A 20,508-nucleotide genomic window follows, 5' to 3' on the forward strand; every position below is an offset into this window, starting at 1 on the left:
ACTGAAAAAGAATGTAATATTAAATTAGTAATACTGATAATAATCAGGGCCTTATTAGAACTATTCTCAAAAGAGAATAAAGTTTAAAAACCAACTTTTTCTCTTTCCCTTTGTGACAGAGTAGTGGTTCCATAGTTTCACTGTTAAGAGTCACCTGGTTTATTTGCTGAAAATGCAGATTCAGCACCACACTTTCAATTTTTTTTAAATAGGTCCTGTAAAAAGGCCCAGGAAGCACCATTTTAAACAGTACTAGATTAGAGATTTCTCCTCAATTACACCAGCAATACCTAACCCCCACTCTGGGCTTAGGCCACAATGAAGACCTACATGAACCTACACTTCTGTCCAGAGAAGAGAAGGACTTAAGTTGTAGGCCCTCTGAATTAAATCTCCTCTAGTCCATCTAAACCAATTTAATTTTTCATAAATTCAGCTCCTAGTGTCCAAGGATTATACAGAAGGACTAATTACATGAATGTGATGACATTGATGAAAAAAAGCAAAGTCGATCCTTAATTAAAAATCAGTCACTGTTATCCAGTGTTAAGAAAAAGTTTCTAGCATAGCTATCTTGAGTGCATTAAAAATGCTTTCGCCCCTGTTGGTGTGTTCAGTGGTTAGAGCGTCAGCCTGTGCACCAGAGCAGCTGTTGCCAACCTTCCGGACCTCACCAACCGCCGGTTGGCGACCGCTGCACCAGAGGGTCCTGCGTTTGATTCCTGGTAAAGGGCACGTACCCGGGTTCCATCCCCACTCCCCAGTCGGGGCGCATGTGGGAGGCAACCAATTGATGTATCTCTCTCACATCGATGTTTCTCTTCTCCCTCCTTCCACTTTCTCTAAAAAAATCAATGGAAAAATATCTTCACTCCTTGGGTGAGGATTAAAAAAATGCTCTCAGACTGATAAACTAGTAAGCCTCTAGCTCTCTGACTAGTGAAATAGAGAACATACAAATCAACAATGTCAGAGGTGAAGGAGGGGATATCAATGAAGACATTAGAAAATACTACAGGATCATTAGAAAATACTACAACCAACTTTAGATGTGTATATTCAACAATATTAACTTTAAAAAACACACACAAATTCCTTGTAGGATAGAAAGTGCTAAAGCTCACTGAAGAAACAGATATCCTCCAGAAAAGAAAGCTCCAGTCCCAAACCATTTCAATGGGGAATTCTATCAAAAAGTTAAGGGAGAAATAACCTTAAGCTACACAATCTTCCAGAAAATAGAAAAGGAGGAAGTACCTCACAACTCATTTTACATACCTGTTATTCTGATACCAAAATCAGACATATTATAAGCAGAACCCTTTAAATCAATGCCTTGATTTGCTAATATCTGCTGTGAAGATTACTTGTTCACAATAAGTAATAGGAATTGGTGTATTTATTCCTTTTTACCTCCCAGATGGTTTGTTAATATACTACCCATACCAAATCCAGTCTAAATGATAGTAGTTCCCTCACCTGGATTTCCATCTGATTCAAGCCATTTTTGCTCAAGTATCTTTCTCACTTTGGAATCACTGCATTTCAAGAAAGTTTTGTGTAGTTGGATTGTGCTAGCTACTCATAAAGTTGTAAGAAATGCCCCAAATATTTTATTCTTGCTTATCTGAAACAGGGCATTAAGGTAAATCTTTATATACATACTACTTAGGAATAACTGACTTACATTAATCACATTTCATTGTAGTGGCTGTAGCTATTATGATGCTATGTAAAACGTAAAATATCTTTTTTATGCAAATGACACTTTCATTTAATGTAACAAATTGTTTATCTAATTTTTATAATGTGGTTTAAACAGATCCTTTCTAAAATAAGATTCTCTTTTATTTAAAGAATGAACAATATGTGTCTAGGTTATTGCTTGTAAAAAAGAGACTTTGTAATTAAATCAAATTATATAGCAGATTCCAAGTGACCCATTATATGCTACTTTTTAAATTTGAAACTGAGTGAAACTGAAGGTTTGATCATGAGAAGATGCTTGAAAAACCATGGACGTACCCAGTGCAGTGGCTATAAAGTCTTATTAATCATTTAATCAACCTTATTCATTTTGGAAGAGAGAGATATTTTACTCTGCTTACACTTTATCTTGTACAGACATTTCATTAATTATTACTCCAATTTAAGGGGCAAATCTCACTTCGAATATAGCTTTCATTTTGGACCAATTTGTCATGGCAATAAATAATTATGCATTTAAGAAAAAACAATTTTTGTATTTGACTTAATGTATTCTTACATTTAAACAATCGTGTATAATAAAGAGGTAATATGCAAATTGACCATCACACCATCACAAGATGGCAACGCCCACAGCAGGGGCGGGGCCAGCCACTCTGTGTGCCCCGCTGGGGGCTTTGGGTCCTCCTGCGCCCCCCACTGACTGACAGCTTGCCCAGGCTTCTCCAACGAGCTGCCCATCCCTCTCTTCCGCCCTCCCCTGAAGCTGAAGACTGACTGTGGTGTCCAACAAATGGGAAGTTATAACTCATGTTGTTAAGAGTATCCCCCATTCCTCAGCCAGGGCCGGCTGCTCTGCGTGCCTGCCACCGGAGTCACCTCAGCCCTGCCGGGGGCCTCGGGTCCTCCTGCACCCCCCACTGACTGAGGCTCAGGCAAGCAGGGCCAGCCCGAGGTGCAGGCAAGCCTCGGATGCTGCCCAGGGCCGGCCCGAGACTCAGGTAACCAGGGCTGGCTGAGGCTTGCACTGCCGGCAGTGGCAGCAGCAGAGGTGTGATGGGGGTGTCGCCTCCCACCCCTGAGGGCTCCTGAACTGTGAAAGGGGGCAGGCCGGGCTGAGGGACCCCCCCTCCAGTGCATGAATTTTCTTTTTTCTTTTTTTTTTTTTTTTAATTTCTTTATTGATTAAGGTGTCACATATTTGTCCTCATCCCCCCATTCCTATCCCCCCCCTCCCCACGCATGCCCCAACCCCCTGTTGAACTTAACCGTTGGATAGGCTCATATGCATGCACACAAGTCCTTTGGTTGAACTCTCCCCCTCTCCCCACCCTCCCCTATCCTCCCTCTGAGGCCCGATAGTCCCATCGATGCCTCCTTGCTTCTGGTTCTGTTCTTGTTCCTCAGTCTATGTTGTTCATCATTTCCCCTAGATGAGCGAGATCATATGTCACTAGATATATACTTATGAGAACTGAATGTGAGACGAGCAATAATAGTTATGTTGACAGGCAGATGGATCAGTCTGTAGTGAATTTCTTTCTGGACCAACAGTTCTTTTGAGACCCAATTTCAATGTCCACCAGTTCCTTATCTGTACATGTCAGCACTGACCCCTCAGCTCTGGATGGTGGACAAATGGTGGTAACGGAGGTCCGACTCCCTCTGGTTTGGTCTCGGCGAACCCAGGGGCACGGCTTCACCCGGACTAAGGGGCACGTGGCCTCACCCGGATCTAGGGACACATGGTCTCACCCGGACCCAGGGACGCTTGGGCTCTCCCAGACCCAGGGGCACGTGGCCTCATCCGGGCCTAGGTGTACGAGGCCTCACCCGGATCCAGGGACACATGGTCTCACCCGGACCCAGGGACGCTTGGCCTCTCCCAGACCCAGGGGCACGTGGCCTCACCCGGGCCTAGGTGCACGAGGCCTCACCCAGATCCAGGGACACATGGTCTCACCCGGACCCAGGGACGCTTGGCCTCTCCCAGCCCCAGGGGCACGTGGCCTCACCCGGGCCTAGGTGCACGAGGCCTCACCCGGATCCAGGGACACATGGTCTCGCCCGGACCCAGGGACGCTTGGCCTCTCCCAGACCCAGGGGCACGTGGCCTCACCCGGGCGTAGGTGCACGAGGCCTCACCCGGATCCAGGGACACATGGTCTCACCCGGACCCAGGGACGCTTGGCCTCTCCCAGACCCAGGGGCACGTGGCCTCACCCGGGCGTAGGTGCACGAGGCCTCACCCGGATCCAGGGACACATGGTCTCGCCCGGACCCAGGGACGCTTGGCCTCTCCCAGACCCAGGGGCACGTGGCCTCACCCGGGCATAGGTGCACGAGGCCTCACCCGGATCCAGGGACACGTGGTCTCACCCGGACCTAGGGACGCTTGGCCTCTCCCCGCCCCAGGGGCACGTGGCCTCACCCGGGCCTAGGTGCACGAGGCCTCACCCGGATCCAGGGACACATGGTCTCACCCGGACCCAGGGACGCTTGGCCTCTCCCAGACCCAGGAGCACGTGGCCTCACCCGGGCCTAGGTGTACGAGGCCTCACCCGGATCCAGGGACACATGGTCTCGCCCGGACCCAGGGGTGCGTGGCCTCTCTCAGACCCAGGGGCACGTGGCCTCACCTGGACCTAGGTGCAGGAGGCCTCACCCGGATCCAGGGACACATGGTCTCACCCGGACCCAGGGACGCTTGGCCTCCCCCAGACCCAGGGGCACGTGTCTTCACCCGGGCCTAGGTGCATGAGGCCTCACCCGGATCCAGAGACATATGGTCTCACCCGGACCCAGGGACGCTTGGCCTCTCCCAGTCCCAGGGGCACGTGGCCTCACCCGGGCCTAGGTGCACGAGGCCTCACCCGGATCCAGGGACACATGGTCTCGCCCGGACCCAGGTGCGCGTGGCCTCTCTCACACCCAGGGGCACGTGGCCTCACCTGGACCTAGGTGCACGAGGCCTCACCCGGATCCAGGGACACATGGTCTCACCCGGACCCAGGGGTGCGTGGCCTTTCCCAGCCCCAGGGGCACGTGGCCTCACCCGGGCCTAGGTGCATGAGGCCTCACCCGGATCCAGGGACACATGGTCTCACCCGGACCCAGGGACCCTTGGCCTCTCCCAGACCCAGGGGCACGTGGCCTCACCCGGGCCTAGGTGCACGAGGCCTCACTCGGATCCAGGGACACATGGTCTCGCCCGGACCCAGGGACGCTTGGCCTCTCCCAGACCCAGGGGCACGTGGCCTCACCCGGGCCTAGGTGCACGAGGCCTCACCCGGATCCAGGGACACATGGTCTCACCCGGATCCAGGGACGCCTGGCCTCTCCCAGACCCAGGGGCATGTGGCCTCACCCGGGCCTAGGCGCACGAGGCCTCACCCGGATCCAGGGACACACGGTCTCACCCGGACCCAGGGACGCCTGGCCTCCCCCAGGCCCAGGGGTACGCAGCCCCACCCGGGCCTAGATGCACGAGGCCCCACCCGGATCCAGGGACACATGATCTCGCCCGGACCCAGGGGTGCGTGGACTCACTTGGACCTAGGTGCACGAGGCCTCCCCCGGATCCAGGGACACATGGTCTCACCCGGACCCAGGGGCGCTTGGCCTCTTCCAGACCCAGGGGCGCTTGGCCTCACCCGGGCACGGGACCCAGCGTCATCCGGGTCCAGGGGCACTTGGCCTCACCCGGACCCGGAATCCGGCCTCACCTGGACCCAGGGGCACGTGGCCCCACCCAGACCCAGGGACGCGAGGCCCCACCCATACCCGGAGGCGCGCGACCACTCCCGAGCCCAGAGGCGCGCAACCCCGCCCGCACCTGGGTCCCAGCGGGGCCCCGTCCTCCCGATCCCAATTCCCGCCGGTCAACCCCCCCCCAGCAACCCCCCCGGCCATCCTGCCAGAGCTCCAGGACGGCTGCCGCAGAACTCGTCGGGCGGCTGCTCGGCGAAGTTCCGGTGCGCCCGGTGCGTGGCGGCGGGCCGGCCCGGCGTCACCGCGCCGGCTCCTGGGTCTGCAGCGGTGGCCGGTCGCCGAGCATGCGCACCCGGCCGCCCCCGGGGCACCGAAATTCCTGAAGGACTCGGAGGCCAGCAAGCGCGGAGTCCCCCACCCCACGTCTCACAGGGGCCCGTCTGTCCATGCTCGGCAGCAAGTGGAGCCGCCCCCTCAGCCATAGACCGCCGGGGGGACCGCGCCGAGCACGCTCCAGGTCGCCCCTGCGTCGCCCAAGCCGCAGTTCCCAAAGTGTGGTCCTTGGGTCATCTGCATCAGCATCATCCCGCATACCCCTCTTATTCTAGCTGCAGAGCATCCACTCAGCCAGCCCTACGGTGGTTTTGGGTGGTGTCTGTTCCGCTCTCCCGTCGCAGCCTCAAAGTTGTTGTGGCAGGCAACATCCAGGCCTCCGCCCTATGTCTCCATCCCGGTCCTCCCTTGTATAGTTAAGTCTTGATTGTTGCTGGTGCCACCGGGAGGGCTCTCTTTGTCTATAAAGGAAGAGTTGCTGTGCAGGAGACTCTTCTATGGGCCGGGTCTTGGTGCAGCAAGGCTTTGGCGCTCACTGAATCTGCCTGTTGGATTTGTCCCTTATGTGCGTGGTTGAAGTCTGGTGTCATTTCCCACAGACCACCAGATGCCCTCGTTTCTGGGTCCCCAATGGGGCGTAGATCAGCCACTGCCTTAGGCATTCAGCAGGGATTACAGCAAGAACTGTAGTTTCCTCCTTCTGTCTGAGTGGCCCTGGAGCAGTCCGACTAGAACAGCAGTTTATCTGGTCCGCTGCCAGAGGGCAGGCCACCCACATGCATAAGCCGTTGCTTGGAGCATAGGTGTGCCTGCAAGACTTGCGGGGCGGGTCTTCAAAACGTGCGGGGCGGGTCCCAGGGCGGGGCGGGTCCCAGGGCGGGACGGGTCCCAGGGTGGGGCGGGGTCTCAGGGCGCCAACAGGCCATGGTGCGGCGAGCCACAATGGCTCCGAATCTGCTCCTTCTGCCTTCCAAGTTTCTAAGTCCCCTCGTTCCGCGCTCTAGCGCAGCAAACACTGATTGCTGGGCGCACCTCCGCAAGAGTCCCGCCTCTCCCCGCAGGCATCTGGGTCTCCCGCGGGTCCCCAGAAGCTGGATTTCAGGGTGATGGAGAGCTAATCTCCCCTAAGTTTGGAACAAAAGCCCCTTTCCCCCGCCACCAGCCCGAGCCACGCGCCTCCGCACCTTGTCCCCTCCGATTTCGCTGGTTTCCTCTTCCCTCTTAGCTGTAAATCTCTCCTGTAGTTCTGGGCTGCAGACGCTCCGTCCTCCAGTCGCGCCCCTGAAACCGCTGCGTGCGGCCCAGCCATCCTCTTGATTCTCCTCCGTCAAAATGGCTAGAGGACTTGAAAGTAAGATGAGATCTCTTAAGAATCCTCCAAATTGGTGTTGGCGGCGTCCGGGGCCCCGAGGATCTCAGTGCGCAGCTCGGCCAGGTCGGTGGCGCGGGTGAGCCCCTCCTGCAGAAAGATGGTCTCTTTCTTCACCGAGAGCCGCTGCGCGGAGTCCGCGGCCGCCGCCACAGCAGCCGCGGCCCCCACGAGCCCATGGCCCCGGCTGCGGTAATGACTGAGGGGAGCAGCTGCCCGGTCTGGGGAGACGCGAGCAGCAGTCGCCACCCTCAGCAGTCCATGTTTCAGTTGTATTTCCGAAACTGCCATGCGAGGCAACAGATCAGCCTTTTCCAGTGCATGAATTTTCATACACCAGGCTTGTAGTTATATATACTAGAGGCCCGGTGCATGAATTCGTGCACCAGTGGGGTCCCTCGGCCTGGCCTGTGGGATTGGGCTGAAACCAGCTCTCCGACATCCCCGAGGGGGGTCCCAGACTGTGAGAGGGTGCAGGCTAGGCCGAGGGACCCCACCAGTGCACGATCAGGGCTGGGGAGGGACATGGGAGGTTGGCAAGCTGGGGAGGGACCATGAGAGGGTTCCAGGGTGTGTCCAGCCCATCTAAGTCCTGATCGGCTGGAACACAGCAGCAAGCTAACCTACTAGTCCGAGTGTCTGCCCCCTGGTGATCAGTGCACATCATAGTGAGTGGTCGACCGGTCGAGTGTTTGCCCCCTGGTGGTCAGCACGTCATAGTGAGTGGTTGAGCGGCCTTAGCATATCATTACCATATTATGCTTTGATTGGTTGAACTGATTGGACACTTAGCATATTAGGCTTTTATTATATAGGGCATCCTTACTTCCACTTACCGAAATAAGTGTTTATTTAACAGCATAATCTTTTATTTTCCTGACAAAACATTACACTCCGTTGTAAAGTGGTTTTCAATCTTAACTTTTTCACTATTTTATTCAAGGTATAAGTAAAATTAGTGTGATTATAGGCAGAGGTAGAAAGTTTTATAATATTAATACATGATTTAGAATTCAAAGTCAAATATCAGAAGCTGGAAATCCTTTAAATATGCCTATGAAAATAAGTGGCTTTTTTTTTTTTTTAATGGGAAAAAAACAACAACAGGATTTTGGGACTTAGAAAAGAGTCAAGCTTCTTAGTTAAAAGTTAACCAAGTAAGCAGTAATCTAAGATCTGCTGTTGGTAACTGAAACTTAGACATGTGCGAGTTTATATGTATATACAAACACAGAAACTCACCAATACACCAATTAGGAAGAATTCATACTCTGTTAGTAAATACAAGGTTATTCGAGGACCATCTCAGTTGTTTTAAACAACTTTTTCTGTTGACTAAAGAGCTAGGAAAAATCTGGACTTAACTGAAATATTATAAAAATTCTTAAGTTTTAAGAAACAGTAGTATCTCCTAGGTCAGTGGTCGGTAAACTGCGGTTCACGAGCCACATGCGGCTCGTGAGCCGCAGTTTGCCACTCTGTTGACTAATGAGTTTGCCAACCACTGTCCTAGGTCAAGGTCAGCAAACTATGGCCTGCAGGCTGGCTGCCTGATTTGTAAAACCCACTGTGCTCTTTTGGCCAACTGGCTGCTCTTGCACCACCACAGCAGAGTGGAGTATCTTCAATAGAAACCACAAGGCCTGCAAAGCCTAAAATATTTACTATCTGGCCCTTTACATAAAAATTTTGCTGATGCCTGGTCTAGATACTTGCTGGGGACAAATGGCCTCAAATATAGAGCTTTTAAAGAACAAAGTCCAATGGTCATCTAAATGAAACAAAAAGGATATGTGTAGAAAATATACAAATGTTTCTTGAGAATATAACTCACAAGATAAAACCAGTAGATGGTCTTTTCAAAACAAATATTTAATATTTTAACTGTTTTACAGGAAAGAAATTTAAATAACATATACCTCTTTTTACTGTTGACTTGATCATTTTACAAAGGTGACAAAAAATACAGAAAGTTCTGTGGAACTCAATGAAAGGCATAACATTGGAAATTTTCTTCAGCTTTCCACTTTAGTGGCCGAAGATACCACACAGACTTGTGCGATGTCATCATATTCATATGTTCTCTTTAAAAACGTGTCTGTTAGTCTTAAGCCGGAGACGCTCTATTGAGAGAAAAATATAGGCCTAAGTTTTCATTCAATGGTAATTACTAGAGAAAGTATGGATACAGTACGATGGGTTAATAGCTCCCAAATACTGAAATTATTGAAAAGATAACATACTTGCAGTCCCTGTACTGAAGACAGTAGAGTAAGGGCAAGGCAGAGAGAGGAACTTGGATGCAGCTTTCCAAGCTGTCTTCCTGAAATGCCGCACCAGTGGATAGAATTGGTATTGCACATTTCCAAAACTAGGTCCATAGTCCTTTCACTGCTGGGGGAATCAGAAAAACAGGAATAAATCTTGTTCCTTTCACAAGAGGAATGGGATATTCTTGCATTACTTCCAGTGAATTTGTTTTCTGGGTGTCCAGGAGAATTAAAAGCCAGAAACAAATTAAAATATATCATTTTTATTTCACTTATGATAAGAGTCATGAAAATGAAAGAGGATAGCATCTTCTAGGGTTTAAAGTGTCACTGAGACTAATTTGCCTTTCTGGTTGTTGGCCTTCTGGTTCTATTACTAGTCGCCTGGCTCCCTGCTTTGCCACTTTAACAACTTTGCCACTTCTCTGGGAGACTTCCAGACATCTGTGTCTAATCTTGGTGCTATGCATCCTTCCTATTTCTGTTAGGTAATCCGCAGGAAACAGAATGACAAACTGAGTCTGGTCCAGTGCTTGTCCTATTTATGTTTCTCTACCATGGAGATAACACAGAAAATGACTGACAAGATTTATAAGAAGTAAAAACTATTCAGGTTTGTTCACTGTTAACATAAAAAGCCTGCTTCTGCTTACAATTGATATCATCAGTTCAGCTTATATTAAAACAACTTTTAATGAAAGCATGCATGTTGTTTAAAAAAAAACACATGAACCAAAGGCTCATAATGAAAAACACTCTATCAGCATTCATGACTACCTTCAACTCTTACCTTTTTTTTTCATAGTTGGCTCTGTATTTTAAAATATTTATTTAAAATTTAATTTATTGATTTTTAGATATAACAATTTAATGGTACTTAGCTTTTATAGGTCTCTGTCTCCTAAATAAACATTTAAAATGTCTGCTGTGCCACAGACCAGGTTAGATGCACTGCATGAATTTTCGCATTAAGTTTCACAAAAACCCAGAAACTGTTGATAGCACTTGGTCATTTGGTCAATAATGGATTTGCTATACCTCAAAAATCTCAAAAGAAGCAAACAAACAAAAAATCCAAAACCCCACTGTAAATGTGCAGGGTCTTTCTCTCTGTGTATTGTTTGCTGAGCACCTCAATGTGGTCGGCACTGCATTTACAATACTGGGTAAGACATGGGCCCTTCCCTTGAATAATTCACAATCCAGTGAGGAAAAGACTAGTAATTGTAGCAATATATGAGTGTCACTAAGAAACTGTATTAAACTTTGCTGTAAGAGAGAAAAGGATGATTAACTGTGCATGGGAGGGTCTAGGTGGCTTCATAGGGGAAGTAGGTATTTTTGAAGTTTTGAAGGATGACTATTTCCTATCTCCCACAAATATCATAAGGTGGAAATGAAAATGGATTAGAAAGGATTATACGTTCACACAGTGAGGGCTAGGACTCATCACTGCAATATTATTAAAATGCCCCAAATAATAATACCAAGTATATTTGGAGTAGCAAAAGTGATAGGACTGGGATTTAATCCTAGGTTTTTCTAGCTTCAAAGCTCTGGGCTCTGCTTTTTAATAACTAGATTATACTTTCCCTTTATTATCAAAGTCCTATTTTCCAATCTATGGTTATCCCTTATATTAAATTCATAACCTATTTTTAATTTCTTACTACTAAAGATATAGCCCTAGGTGTAAGTATGGCTCAGAAAAACCTGCCTTGTTACATTAAATCTATAATATATTATTCCATAAGAACCGACCATCTCATGCTTTAATGATGTGAAGTGTGAGGGAAGTGTAAACAATGAAAAGAATATGGACTTTGAAGTCAAATACACCCAGTTTCAAATTCTGGCCCCATCTTTTCTAGCTCTCTGAGCTTAAATAAAGTTCCTTAACCTCTGAGTTGGTTTTCTCTTGCATAGACTGTGAATAATTAATACCTACCTTATAGGGTATAATGCATGAATGTATTCAAATACATCAACTGCCTAATGCAGCACAACCTCAAAAATATGTAACGTACAGGTACCACATGAACAACTACAGTATTCAACATCAACGTCAGAAAAGACTACATGTCAACAGGAAACTTAAAAGGTGACAACGTATTTAAAAGACTTAAAAATTCTCTTTTAGGATTAAGCAGTTCAAAGTGGTAGTTATAAAATAGTCACAGGGATGTAAAGCACAGCATAGGGAATATAGTCCATAATATTGTAATAAACTATGTATGGTGTAATATTGGGGGAACACTTTGTAAAGTATATGATTGTCCAACCACTAAGCTGTATACCTGAAACCAATACAAAACAATATTAAAAGTAAACTGTGATTAAAAAATAAAGTATAACTTAGAAAAAAAGGAAATAAAAATTATCTTTTAGGTGGGTGAGGAGGAAAGGACATCCATCCACAAACATTGGCATTACCTGCAGTTGGTTATTTTACAGGTAATATGAAAAGGTTCTTCTAGGATGACGGTATCTGGGATTGCCTCCAAAGACAATCTAACATCTCCATAACCTGGAGCCTAAAAGAAAAAGCAACACAGTTAACATACATGTATTACAAAACCTTTCCATTGTTATGAAGGTACCACAGTAGGACATTCACTCAACAGTTGCTGGGTCTCCAAGATGATGTTCGGAGAAAATATTTTTCAGTTATTCTATTCTTCATTCTAACTTCTTTTGCTGCTACTACCTGCAGAACAGCACTATAGACCCCGCCTGTTTTTGCTATAATTTCTCCATGTTAAGAAGAGTTACAATGAATCTCAAGGTCTATAAATCTCATAGGTAAATAGTAAAGACATTTCAGGAGGTCTGATCTTAAAGGGATGCTTTCCAAAGGTACTGTGGCTCATATACACATAGCTCTAAATAGGGAAGATTACTGCCTAAACAGAAAGAGGATGATCACTCTGAAATGACCCAGGAAGAAAATCATGTCTTTTCACAAGACACGTGGGCAAGGATAGGCCACAGAAACATGAAAGCTTGGAACATGTCATGGCAGGACGACAGCTTACTGTTACGTTAAAAATAGGCCAGTGACAAGTTTTTCCCCTCAAATTATTACTTCAAATAGTGAAAGAACAGTTAATTTTAGAATATATCAAAACAGGTAATATTCAGCACTAAGGGAGGATTCTGTAGCATATTCTAACACAAGAAAGGAAAACTGGTAGCTATCCCTATTCTCAGAGCAGAAATGAGGTATCCAACTAATGCTTACAAGGTCACATTAGTGGGACTCACACACTGGTTGCTGATAACTCAGATTTTAAACATCTTAAAAATGGTATAAACTGAGTAGGTAACTGTAGTAAGAGTTTTAGGACATTGCAAAAAGGAAAACTTTAATATAGTGGAAGTCAGGTGAACAGAGAGTATGAATCACCTTAGGAGGGAACAACTGATAAGCAGTTATTTTAATTTTTGTTTGGTAAAGAAAAAACCACATATGAAGGATAAATGAACAGTGGAAGATTTTCCATTTATCTCAATACCATTTTTTCCCCCTAGAAGTCAGTAAAATTATTAGTCTTTTACCTCTTATTCTCTAGTAATATTAATGCCTTTTACATTGCTCTGGTTTTTAGTGTGTAGACCTAGGAAAATTTAAGTTGTTCTACCTACCTACCCATCCCTCCCCACACACCAAAACCTGAAGTTTTTCCCAGACTCACCATTCTTTGAAGTTGGCTGGTTTGTAATCTTCCCCTTTCACCTAGGTTTGTTTTCCACACTATATCCAATTTCCCGATTACTGTTACCCCCTTAATGATGCCTGCTTTTTCTGCAAACTCCTTCTTGGGCTTTAGGCAATACAAATACTGGCGTGTATCCATTGGCTGCAAATATGTTCTTGACCCAAACGTAGTTACACTGAGAGGGATGGAGACAGAGATGGAGAGATTTCTCTAGCATCTTTTAAAAGAAAAACCATGTGATTGTTCCTTTTGACAGGAACTGAATGATTTACCATCTAAAGATCTAGAACAGATCAGGTGACTTGTTTCAACACAAATGAAAAGGATTTATACTGAGAGGATTTATTTTTGTTTAATTTTTGTTGATATGGAAAATCTTGAGGTTCTTTATAATAGAATGCAATATATTACCTAAAATATAACTTAAGACAAAAAAAAAAGAATAAGAAGAAACATAATATTACAAACTAAGTAATTATTTCCAAAATGAACTAAATAATAGGAAGAGAATGGAAAATTGTTTTCCCCATTGTATGTGAGGTTAAGAACTCTTCTGTATCTAACCAACATAATAAAATAACAGTAAACTTTCATTCTTGTTTAAGAAAGTCAGGCACTTTCTCCAGCTATTACCTTCCTATCCATATTAATGCCAAACCTACATTTATTTATTTTCCTAAATTACCTATAGAAAGACATACGTTTTTGTTTTCACACAAAAATCCATCATCTATTCCTATGCCCTCTCCTTTTGATGATGACTGAATATTTCTTCTTAAAACTCACCATTTCTAATCTCTCCATCATTCCTTCCGATGCCTCAGTTTTATCATTTGCAGGACAAGATGAAGGTTTCACATTTAACTCACTGAATTATTATGCAAATTAAAAGAAGTGCTTCAAATAGTAAGACATAAAATGAAAATAACTAGGATCTTTATTTTTATGAATAGGTAAAGCAAAGGGCATCTTTAGGGCAGTGAAACTACTTTGAATAATATAATGATGGATACTTGTCATTACACTTCTCAAAACCCACAGAATGTACAACACAAAAAATTGAGCCCTAATGTAAACTATGGATTTTGGTTAATTATAAGTATCAATATTGGTTCATCAATTATAACAAATGTGCCGCATTAAAACAACATGTAAATACTAGGATGTTCTGAGTGAGAAATTGCTTTTGGATCACTTTTCCTATGAAAATAAAAAAAGTCTACTAACTTAAAAAAATTAAAAACCATCCAAGAGTAACAGATATCAGAAGAGTTCATACCTTTCAAAATAAGAATAAACACTTCATAATTCATACTTACCATTCTCCAGCTTGGTTGACTGAATTTAATTCTGCTACATTGTACATTATAGATGGCTCCAATGAAACTTTCTCCATAAACATGGGTGAGGTTGTAATATTCTGAATCTGGGCTTCGAGAAATACTTCATCGGTCTGAGAATATGAAAAAATATCCACCAAAGTGTAATGCTATTTAAAATATTAACCTCAACAAAATATCTGATCTATATGAAGAAAAAAAATTAACCACAAATGTGATTAGTTCATGCCTGAAAGTCAATGTTATCAAAATTAATGCAAGAAAAGAAATCTTCATCCTAACGTAATTAACAGGGGCAAAGTCAAGTGTTAGTCAATTGATAACTTGTCAAACAATGGATGGGGGATAACTATGATATTTTTGTATTAAGATAAAAAATATTTATTTAACTGGAATTTCATTCACTATCCTAAATCTTCTAGTATAAGTTATTAATATGTTAAAATGAAATTTAGTATGATTAATATACCTGCATTCCTATGATTTCAGTGATACACTAAGATAATTTAGTCTTTATAACATTTGAGCATAATATAACTTCAATTCTCTCACTGCTTCAATTTAGATAATACAGAGACCACTAATACAGTGAATAATGTATTTGATATAATCTTATAGAATTTAACTTTAATTAAAGCAATTTGTTAGTGGCCATTACTAATTTCTTGGTTCATTTAAAATAGAAATTTAAGGTAAAAAATATGTGAATTACACCTGACAATTTTAGAACTTTTAAATAAAACAAAAGGTATTTTGTACTTAGTGATGATTTGAAAAGTGATGCTATTCAGCAGTATTTTAATCAATGGGTAATTTAAATAAGTACTTTTATAAAAAAAATTTATTCTCTGATTATTTATGTTAAACATTCTTTTTATGCTATTTGGTTATTATTATTTGTGTGTGTGATTGAAGGATAACAGATAATTTGGTTTATTTTATAAACTAACCTATATAAGAAATAATATACTAAAGATATTCAAGAATTAATTTGTTCAAAATTTTGTAGTTATATAGGTACATGATATGTATGTGTATGTGTGTGTGTGTATGTATATGTGCACATACTAGTATGTATATATACACACATACAAACTAACTATGACCAAAATATCTTGGCATTTATAAGCCTTTAAACACTAAGTTCAGAAAATGAAAATCATTTGCAAATATAATGATAAGGTTATATTCTAATGTATTATTATCTAAAATAAAACCGATTCTTTAGTTCTTGGCACATGTGCTCAAATAAAAACAGAAATATAATGATGTATCAGTTTAAAAGAATATACCTTAATTTAAAGGCATTATTCTGCTACTTTTTCTCAAAAGAATCCTAAATATATCCCATCAATCCATTGCTTAAAAAATAACCATAGATCTACATTTCAATTTTAAAAGTGCAATTTTCTGCATAAATTAGGAAGAGTTTAGATAAAATGAAAGAAAAACAAGCAGCATAATGGAAAATTAAGTTAGTTTGAATAGTTAGTATAAAATAATTTGACATTTGAAAAATTAAGAATTCAGTGCTATGGCAGTTGATACTGTTATTATGTATGTAATGTAACACTGCATAAGCAAATACTGCTTATAGTTAACAGAAATTTGAAAATATGATTTTAGCCAACTTGGGAAAATTCGATTTTCTTCTGTTTACTATTATCAAAGGGCCATCTTTACTTGACCCAGACTTAAAACTAAAACCACTTGTGCATTTGAAGATAAATTTAAACTAGATAGTTTATTCAAAGAGTTGAAGTAATAATAGGGGATTTTATAGTAAGATGTTGAAAATCCCAAGGCTATTTTAAACAAGGTTAACATGTCTCTTTTAGAAAAACACAAGGGAAAAGCACTAAAAAGGAGAATATAATTGTTTCAATATGACAATTTAATCTCTGATCTATTTTTTCTCACAGAATAAGACAATTAATATAAATTTTAAAAGTACAAAAAATTATATATATCTTTTTGAAGTCAACTAGCTGTTATTCATACTAACTTTATTTTTCCAATATGTTTGTAAAGAGAGATTAATTAGAGTAAAAAAGTGGTGAGTAAGATAAGCATAGAAATTTATAATAAAAAATCAAATTACCACAGAACTGAGGTCACTCTAATGGAAAAATAAAAAAGAAAAATTAGAAAAATCAGAATTAAATGTTAAAGAAAAAGAATAACTAACTTTAAAATAAAATGCATTTCTGCATTTTTTTTAATTTACTATACAAGACAGCATTAGTAAAACAAGAAAGTAAACAGAAAGCTACATAAAGGAATATGACAAATCATTTTTCTAAACAGGTGAAACTATTAAGGTTAAATGAATAGAGATGAACATGACAGGTGAGTGCTTAATAGAAGCAAATATTCAAGGGCACATCTTGGGGGAGAAAAGTATATTCCATGCCTTTCTAGTTCTATAAATTCTTTACTACACTGTAATTCTTCATAGATTACTTAAAATGGACATACACTATCTTCCACATTCAGAATACGTACAATGAAGAGCTTCTCCTAAATTTATCTAATAATGGAATCCTTTTTTCAAGGAGCATCTTGTGTGATTAGGGTTCTATGGATCACACTTCAGAGAATGTTGAGCTAGACCACAGATAATTGAGAATTTATTCTATTCTTGTTAATAGATTTCAGTGAGTCTTACTTTTTAATATATTTCTAAAGTTACCCAATTATCAAGGGTCATCTCAAATGTCCCTTTTTTTGTCAAATACATAGCTGGAAATCATATTTCACTTCTCTATGTTCCCAGAGTATTAGTACACTTCATGATCTAGTGGGGGAGAGGTGCTTATACTATACTGTAGCTATGTCATGCTGGTCTCCTCCATTAGACCTAAGTTCCTTGAGGATTGTGAAGATTTCTTTATCACCTGGCATGGAGCTCTGTTCCCAGCAGGTGACCAAATGTTTGAATCCCAGCATCTAATGTCACTTCTTGCAAGGCTTTTCTATTTTAGAAGACTATGACAAAATTTTTCATAAAAACTTGTTTTTTAGGTGACTCACATATTATTAGAATTCTTAGAAACAGCATACAAATGTCTGCGACAAATGTTGGACTAATTTTAGTTGTGTAAGGACTATGTCACAGAGTATAAAAAATATCACCTGTCTAGGGCAGTGATGGCGAACCTATGACACGCGTGTCAGCACTGACACGTGTAGCCATTTCTGATGACACGCGGCCGCTGAGGCGGCCGCATGCCGAGGATGAAACATTTTCTGCTCCTGAGGATGAAACATTTGCGAAATAATGTTTTTTCCTCAAAGTGACACACTACCCGAGTTATCTCAGTTTTTTGGCGAAGTTTGACACACCAAGCTCAAAAGATTGCCCATCACTGGTCTAGGGTGATTTACTAACTCCTATCATTTCCTTGCATTTCCTAGTTGGGGTCAACAGAATCTGCCTCATCATATCTTGTTTTTAAAGAGATGTCTATTTTCAAAAGTTCAGATTTTACTAAAACTTTTGTTCTGAAGTTTGTTGGCAAACACTTAAAGTTTATGTTTATTTACATATAATGTTAGCTGAAAAAGGCAACAAATAAAATTGTTACTATGATTATAAAAACAGAATATTATATATAAATGAGTAGAGACTGAAAGAGAATAGAGATTAATGAAAAATCAGTTACTTTTTGGTGTGGTGAAATTGTGGGTGTTTTTTTTTTTTTAGGGGAGTATGTCACTTGTATATTTTTCATGGAGTAACTAGCAATTCATAAAGCTGTTCAAAAATCACTGAATAAGTGACAAGTATTATAAAACTACTTGTCAAGTATCTGAATATACCAACATATCTTCAACAAAGAAAACCCAAAATATCTTAATTTGTACTATCCTATGAGCCACTTATAGAAAAAAAGACCCACTAAAGCCCTATTTATTTTTAACTTTCTAACATATCTAGTCTAACAGAATAGTCACCAATTTCCCCTCCTACTAGGAATGAAATCTTTCCTACCAAAGTAATAAATTACTAAGACTATTTAAAATTCACCAAGCCAAATACTGCAATTAATCAAAATTACAGTATTAAATAACAAAAAAGGTGGAGCACATATGTAGTATTCCAACTCCCCTAACCCCCAAAAGAAATGTCAACTCTTTTTTTTTTTTTTTTTAGAAATGTCAACTCTTTAAACATCTAGTAGGCCGGCCCGTGTGGCTCAGTAGTTGAGCATCGACCTATGAACCAGGAGGTCGTGGTTCAATTCCCAGTCAGGGAACATGCCCAGGTTGTGGGCTCCATCCCCAGTTCAGAGCGTGCAGGAGGCAGCCAATCAATGATTCTCTCTCATCATTGATGTTTCAATCTCTCTTTCCCTCTCCCTTCCTTTCTGAAATCAATAAAAATATACTAAACACACACACACACACACACAGACACACACACACACACACACACACAAACCACACAAAAACCCCAAACATCTAGGAATCTCCTTGATGAGACTCTACCCTCCCATCAAATATGTACACTTTTCACTACAGGTTCCATGTGCCTGGGCAACTCTGCTTGAAATGCCTTCACTGCTCTGACACTTGGGCTCCCCAACATTCCTTCTTCCAGACTCTGCTCAGTTCCCCTCCTCTTCCATGAAGCTTCTTCAGACTACTCCAAAATCTCCTCCCCAGAGGTCCTGTAGCACATTTTTAAAAATATCATTCTCTTAGGCTCACTTTACACTACAGTAGCTAGTTTTGTTATTTTATGTCTTTTTTTCCTCCTCAGAGGTCTTGACTGTAGGTCAGGTTCTTTATCTTAGACATTTTGGTATGCCCAGTTGTACAACAAACTTTATACTGCTGAGCTCTACTTATCAATATTTTCCATGTAAATATTAAATCTTTTTTGCAGGGTTAGAGCTAACACTTCAGTTTTGGAAATATCAGAATTACATTGTAAATATTCAGATCACTGATGTTTTTAAACAGTAATAAGAACCATTAATTGTAATGATAGGGCAATAATTTAATGAAAGGGGTGAAAGCTTTACAAAATTAACAATGAAAATAAAAATCATTGATTCCATGTAAGTTGAAAACAGCAGATTAAAGTGATCTTCAATGAAATTATTCACTTTTGATTGAACTTTATGCTCATTTTTTCACAAGTAATTTGCAGGGCTATCAGCAATTGACTTCAATACGAAAAGAAATGTAATACTACATAATTTTAGTCAAATAAGATCTTAATGTTTTATCCAAAATATTACGTGCCCAACACTTACCTCTGCATTGTAAAATTTGGTTTTCACATCCAGTGGTTTGAGAACCTAGTTGAATAAAGCATATCAAGCAGGAGATTCTTATCATTTGACCATTTATTTTTGTTTGCTTGTTTTAAATAGCAGGGCTTAAATGTGTCAAAGCCATTTTCCAATTTATTTGTAAAAGACTTTTCTAATAGGTATGCAATACTCTTACAGAAACAAAAAACCCTAAGATAATCCTAAATGCATCTTTAAAAAGGCAACCATCATTTCTTGACTAGGGGATAGTTACTTGGGTTTTACTTCATTACATTTGACTAAACTGAACACATTATTTCAGTATTTTTCTATATGTTTATTTTACCAAAAAATGTTTACCAAATTAAGCAACTGAAATTCCTTTTATTTTTTTCAAAAGGCATGTAAAATCTTAAACAAATGAGCAATGTAGCAAAGCAATAGCAAAATATGTTTCCTATTGACAATACTTTTTCTTTCACTTAAAGGAATAAAAAAATATATATAGCATCATAGCTAGATCTACATATAGACATACATTTTAGTCTTGTCTCCCAGTCCACACACATACGTATGTTAAACAGTGGTTTTTAAATTATTTTTTATTACTGACTTTGAAAATTGTGTATAAATACAAAATTCTCCTGGAGTCCCCAATGAAGCTTGGTGTACTCAGCCCAAGTCAATAATTTCTCATTTAAATATTTCCTTATAAATTTGATAAAATTTACACTTATTTTATCTGGACTTGTCAATCATTTTTCCCCTCTTCATGTGTGCTTTGTGAAGTTATAA

The 20,508-nt window shown here is 41.6% G+C and overlaps 1 protein-coding gene across 9 annotated transcripts in view; it reads right to left on the reverse strand.

The window, feature by feature from the left end:
• Positions 1 to 8,978: 8,978 nt before the first annotated feature.
• The window catches only part of TRAPPC13 (trafficking protein particle complex subunit 13), a 29,993-nt gene continuing 18,463 nt past the window's right edge, over positions 8,979 to 20,508 (reverse strand). For 2 of the 9 annotated variants that reach the window (XM_008161874.3, XM_028139533.2), the window contains 7 exons: positions 19,714 to 19,758; positions 16,551 to 16,568; positions 14,429 to 14,562; positions 13,086 to 13,284; positions 11,824 to 11,924; positions 9,364 to 9,511; positions 8,979 to 9,243 (listed from right to left, as the gene is read on the reverse strand). In XM_008161874.3, the coding sequence (XP_008160096.1) occupies positions 9,136 to 9,243; positions 9,364 to 9,511; positions 11,824 to 11,924; positions 13,086 to 13,284; positions 14,429 to 14,562; positions 16,551 to 16,568; positions 19,714 to 19,758 (753 nt within the window). In that variant the 3' untranslated portion in view covers positions 8,979 to 9,135. The other 7 variants (XM_008161873.3, XM_028139532.2, XM_008161876.3 and 4 more) reach the window with 4 other exon arrangements.

This window comes from Eptesicus fuscus, chromosome 4, assembly GCF_027574615.1.
Source record: "Eptesicus fuscus isolate TK198812 chromosome 4, DD_ASM_mEF_20220401, whole genome shotgun sequence".
Taxonomy (NCBI): domain Eukaryota; kingdom Metazoa; phylum Chordata; class Mammalia; order Chiroptera; family Vespertilionidae; genus Eptesicus; species Eptesicus fuscus.